Genomic DNA, 5,834 nt, shown 5'->3' on the forward strand with positions numbered 1-5,834 from the left:
ATTACATGTGTGCTCTATGACAGGAAGTATCTGGCATTTGATAGGTCTGCATTGGTGGATAAGATTTGTGGGTGATGTTGGCGGGGCGCTGCAAAGATTTGACTTTGTGTTTATTCAGTGCAAAGTCACTTTAATATATTGTCAAGTGTCGTTTGTTTTGTGTCTCTATATGAGTTTTTAAAATCTTTTTTACGGGGAACTCTTATCCTAAATGCCATATTGTATTTTGCTCATTCATTAAATAATATTTCTTGAATGGCTAATTTTAAGTTAGTTAAGGGTTATTTCGCCTGTAACGTAACATTTGCTATACATTCCAGTGTCCCCATTACATACAAATAACACTGCTGAGGTTTTGAAGAAAAAAATAACTAGTTTTCAATAGCTTACCTATATTCTGTGTGCAGGTCTGTACAACTTTTTCCAAAATATACCCCCTTCCTGCCCTGTTAGACGTTGGAAGCACACCCCCCAGCACCACAGGAGGAAGCTTTTTAGCTTGTTTAAAAGCTGCACATGCGCAGTGCATTGAGAGAGTGTGCATGTGTGGGTTTTGTCTGAGCCATAGTACTTGTTCCTCCTGTGTGGGGAGCATGCTTCCGAAGTCCAGTTTGGCGTGGCCTAGCTTGAGTTTTTCAGACTTGTTTGGGAGATGCTGTGCACAGCCACACAGGTATGCCATTAAAAAGTATGGTGTTTTGTTTTTTCTTCAAAACCTGAGCAGTATTTTGTTTTTTTATGTACTGGTCTTACTGGAATGTGTAGGAAATTGTATTGTAAAGATGAATCAACTCTTTGTTTTTCAATAACCATGTTATGTTAAGCAAGGCTTCCTAAAGGGGTGGGGATAGAGATGTGCTGTGCCACATTGAGGAAGGAAAGCTGAATGAGAAGTGGTGCATGAGTCATGAGAATGATGTAAAGCTAAGGTGCCATTATGCAGAGAAGCGAGGAAGGACAGGAGCAGACATGGTGATGGAGCATGCTCAGTGTGGGTTTTAAAGTTGAATGAGTGCAAGAAGCCTCCAGTACTTGGCAGGAAACAGGGAGTGCTCTTCTTTTTATGTTATACAGGAAGTTGAATTTATATTTTAGCTCAAAAGAACAGTCACTTATCAACATTGTCAGACTTGTATGCAGTGACTGTGCCTTGAGGACAGGAAGTCTTTTGTACATAAGAAAGCAAAGTCTTCCTCTGTGGAAACTCCATTTTTAGACCAGATAATTTCCCAAAATGTCCAAAATGAAGTTTGTAAATAGCACACTTTTTTTTCACTTTTATCCTAGTCATCAGTCTATCATCAGTCATTGTGTTTGAGAAGGTGCTTTTTAATGGCATCATATATAAAGAAACACATTGATCTCTACTATCATTTTATTTTCAATATAAGATGCCTGGGTTTTAATACTAAATTCTTATACATGACATAAAAATCAGGTTCTGTTACTGAGTCCCTGCTTAAAATGGATCAACATAACGTCAACACAACTTTGCCTACTAATTTTTCAGGTAATTCCCACATGCATACTTATGTCTTGTAAGGGAAGTAATTAGAGTCTAATAAATAATGTGTCAGATTTTATTCTCTTTTGTTAACTTTATGGGGATAAATCACCTTCTTAGTGGAAATTGTGCTAGTATTTGGAGTAAGAGTATATGATTTCATTCAATTTCAATTACCCACAGTAGATATATACATTTTGAGAAGCTGTATACGTCATTGTTTTTTGGGGGTGTGTGCACCTGAGGCTTGTGATCATGGTGTCACCTGTAATGGCCATGAGCCAATTGGGGTAGCTTTTAGTAATGGGATAAATGCAGTCACAGTTGAAAAGGCTGTCTGTTGATGAAGCAAGGCTCTGTTTCTAGAACTGCTCTTTCTGCTTTTATTTGCCGGTCAGGCAGTGAAAACCTGGAAACTGATCTGGGTATGTGGAGGAATTAACCTTGCAGATGTAAATTGGTTAAAATGTTCACACCTATGCCTGTAATCATGTACTAATATTTGAATTTCAAATTATGAAGCTAGTTCACAGTAAAGCATGTTTTTAATTACTTTTTAGATGATGAACACAGCAAATTCGACAGTTCAACATCCAGTATTGATAGTTACCTCCCAGAGAAAGTAAGTATTTTGTTTATTATTTGTGTTTGTGTATGGTACCCATAGACCAGATACAATATGGAAAACTTTTCATGATACTCCACAGTATTGTGCGATATAAAAATCATTCCCTAATTAGAGCAAAGCTTCAGCATCTTTCTAGGACAGACCAAGCTATGATTTCTAGTTCAAAGCTGTGTTTTTATACCACGCACTACCACTCCGCATTTCTTCCACGTTGTGACTTTAGAAACATTTGAGTGGTGCAGGGTCCTGCATTCCTGTTACATTTTTTGCAGTAGCAACAGGAAGGGTTTTATTTTATAGAGGTGTAGAAGATGCCCTAAGACTCATAATTTGCTTTTAAATAAGAAAGTTTATAGAAAGATATTAGCTAATATAATCATCTTACCCTCCTTCTGGCTTCCTATATTTGTTTCTTGTATCCCCTGTCTGACTTGCCATGGTCTCTTCCTCTGCCATTGTGCACTTGTTTCCATCATCCACAATGCCATTAAGGCCTTGATTTGTTTTTCTTGCATGAAATATTTGTCACGTTTCTACTTTAAAGTGACACCAAATTCAGAAATGAAATCTTAAAAATGCATTCAGATACGTTAGCTAATAACAAAATGTAACTCATTTGTGTATCACTCAGCTGTAGATCCTCAAATCGTCTTTGAATTGATGCTGACACTGTCCTTCCTTCTGGAGGGTGGCTACTTTTGTTCCCCATGGCCCCTGTGTGTGTTGTAAAGTAGTCACCGCTCCAAGCTCGCTCCCATGATGGACTACAATCTCAATACAAATTAGTAAACTAAATGTGAGATTGTAGTCCATAACAGGAGTGAGCTTGGAGCGGTGGCTACTTTACAACACACACAGGGACCATGGGGAACAAAAGTAGCCACCCTCCAGAAGGAAGGACAGTGTCAGCACCAATTCAGAGATGATTTGAGGATCTACAGCCGAGTGATACACAAATAAGATACATTTGTGTTAATAGTTAAGGTACTTGAATGCATTTTCAAAATGTAACTCCTGAGTTGAGGGCTTGTTCACACCAAACGCGTTCCAGGAGCAGAGCAATTACAGACCGGATCAGAACTGCGTCCGATGTATTCCAATGGTATTTTGGGCGGTAGTTCACACCGCAGCGTTCAGTTCCAGAGCATTTTTTTTTTTTAACGAAAAATCGGCACGGAACGCATAAAAACCGTGGTATAACACATTGCATTGCATGTGCAGAAACTCCTGCAGATCTGGTCTGCATTTGGTGTGAACAAGCCCGTGTCACTTTCATTTAGTGGTAAGCACTTGTGCAGTAAGTACAAAAGCAATAATATATTGAGGGAATCCTTTTATAGAAACATATTCCAAAGGGCTATACAGTTGCAAGATGAAATAAAGGAATTTTCTTTTATTTGTCTAATTTGCTATTCATAGGTTTTTACCTGTACTCTAAAGTAAATCACTAAATAACATTGAGTTTGCTAAAGCACTGTGTATCATAAATAACTGCAAATCTTTTAAATATGACACAGTTTTTGACATTTTATTTATCTTTTTAAAGTATAATTAAACTTCTTTTTATTTTTTGCTTTTTTTTTTTACAAATCTCTACTGCTAGCAAGGAGTAGATATATGCAAAAATGTAAATAAAAAAAAAAGGTAACCAAAAAGGTTATTACTTACCTCAGTCTCTGCCACTCGCTCCCGTCCAAAGATATGGAGCTTCGCTAGCGGCCGAGCAGCATAATGGGGTGGGCGCATTGCGCAATACAGATCAGCGGGGAGAAGAGAATCACTGTAAGTTAATGCACGCAGCCGTGTGCGTGCATGCCGGGCAGACAACGTGGGACAGGAAGAGACGGGAGTCTGCGGTGGCTCAGAGACCAGCACCAACGCTGGAGGGATTGCTGAATACAAGTGGAAGGAAGAAGATGATCGGATCAAGAGGCATTCTTTAAGTCAAGTACTTAAAGCAACATGGTGGGGGCGGGAATACTTGTGACTTTAATGTCACCTTAAGGCATCTCAGTTATGCTGATCTCCTGCAGCCTTTGTCTCTACTTGCATGCACTCCAATGATGGCTGTATTGTATTTCCCAGAGTGGGTTTCCCAAGTGTGATGAAAGTGGACCTTGTTTGTACAATGTAGTTCAACAAAGCCGCCTGTAATCTCCATTGAGTGTGTGAGACAGGGTGACATGACAACACAGGAGAACAGTTAGCAGATAGGGATAGAGCATTGTCACCCTATAACAGGAAGTACCTGAACAATGACTTTCATGGAAGGATTACCTGTTATGATTTAAATAGAAACTGCAGATTTAAAAGTATTTTTGAAATGACATGTTAAAGGTTACATGAGATTTAAGTGATTGATTGGATTTACATATACCGTATATACTCGAGTAGAAGCCGTCCCGAATATAAGCCGAGGTACCTAATTTAATTTTACTTGTGTGTATTATTTTGTGCCTTTTAATATAGCTTTCCACTTCTACCTTTTTCATGAGCTGACACCAGACCCTATTTAATTTATGGTCATTTGTTTTGATAGTAGGCACTTGGCTCCATCAGCTAGTTCAGTAATTATAATGAGAATTCATTCAATTCCAAGCTAGGAACCTATTGCTATAGGCTACATTACATCTGTGCTGTTTTATAAAATAAACCCTCTAGTGAATATTAAAAGGATTTATATTGTTTAATTGTTTTTAAACTGGTGTTGAGACTTGCTTTGTCTGAATGAGACCTCAGATGGAAGTGTTTTAGATGACTTCTGACATATTTGCTTGTGTGTATTAATGTCAGCATGAACTATTGAGCTCTGTAAACAAGCTTCATACAACAAGTGGTAAGGAGACAGAAGAACATGGGTGAAAAGTAGTCTAAGCACCACCTGCTGCTGCATTAGATGGCTACATATATTCATGTACAATATTTTATATATACCTGAAAAAAACCCTTATGTCCCAACTTTAATAAATATAGAAAGAAATGCATAGAGAACAGTCCCTGTAATCACATTTGTTTTGCCTCCTTTTTAAACAAATCATTTGGTCAGTTACACTTTCCTAGAATTACATTTCATTTCCATAATGGTAAATATTATTCTTGTGAGGATGTTTTGTTTTGGCAGAGAAAGAATAGTAGGACACTGATTTTCTGCCTGTTCTCTACTCAGAGCCTAGGGGAAATTGGGTTTGTTAGTAGATATTTTCTGTTCAGGAAGGAGACCAGTTTCTGAGGTAATTGTTTCCAATCTCATTTGCTCCAGCAGAGATAGCTGTTGCTGATCTTCTGTCCACATTGTTTAATAAAATTGAAACACATTCGGAAAATATTCCACGTAATCATTTCAGTTACAGGAAACCTGAACTGTAAGGCAGAGTTACTTCTCTTCCATTATTGTGAACAGAATATTTAATAACCTATATAGCTGTAAGTAAAGCAGGCCACACACTTGACCTTGGTCTTCATGAACCTAACAAAATTTGTTCAGTGATGGCCGTGTTGGCACCCTCCGTGTGGCATCCTTCGATCAGAAAATTGAAGAATCCAGACGGTATATTTTTGGGAAAACACTGACAGCAGCTTACTGACTGCCATCACTTTTCTGATAGTCTGACAACGGTACATCTGTCACTGTCAGAATACAATAGCTCAGCATGAGTTTTGTCCATTCCCACTGTTTAGTGTGCATGGAGGAATCTGTTTTAT

The 5,834-nt window shown here is 38.2% G+C and overlaps 1 protein-coding gene across 3 annotated transcripts in view; it reads left to right on the forward strand.

The window, feature by feature from the left end:
* DOCK9 (dedicator of cytokinesis 9) overlaps nt 1-5,834 on the forward strand; it is a 230,536-nt gene that overhangs the window by 131,169 nt on the left and 93,533 nt on the right. For all 3 annotated transcript variants that reach the window (XM_018564643.1, XM_018564645.1, XM_018564644.1), the window contains exon 9: nt 2,065-2,126. In XM_018564643.1, coding sequence (XP_018420145.1) covers nt 2,065-2,126 — 62 coding nt within the window. The remainder of the gene's footprint in view (nt 1-2,064; nt 2,127-5,834) is intronic.

Source organism: Nanorana parkeri, unplaced genomic scaffold (assembly GCF_000935625.1).
Source record: "Nanorana parkeri isolate BGI_ZX_2015 unplaced genomic scaffold, ASM93562v1 scaffold768, whole genome shotgun sequence".
Classification (NCBI taxonomy): Eukaryota; Metazoa; Chordata; class Amphibia; order Anura; family Dicroglossidae; genus Nanorana; species Nanorana parkeri.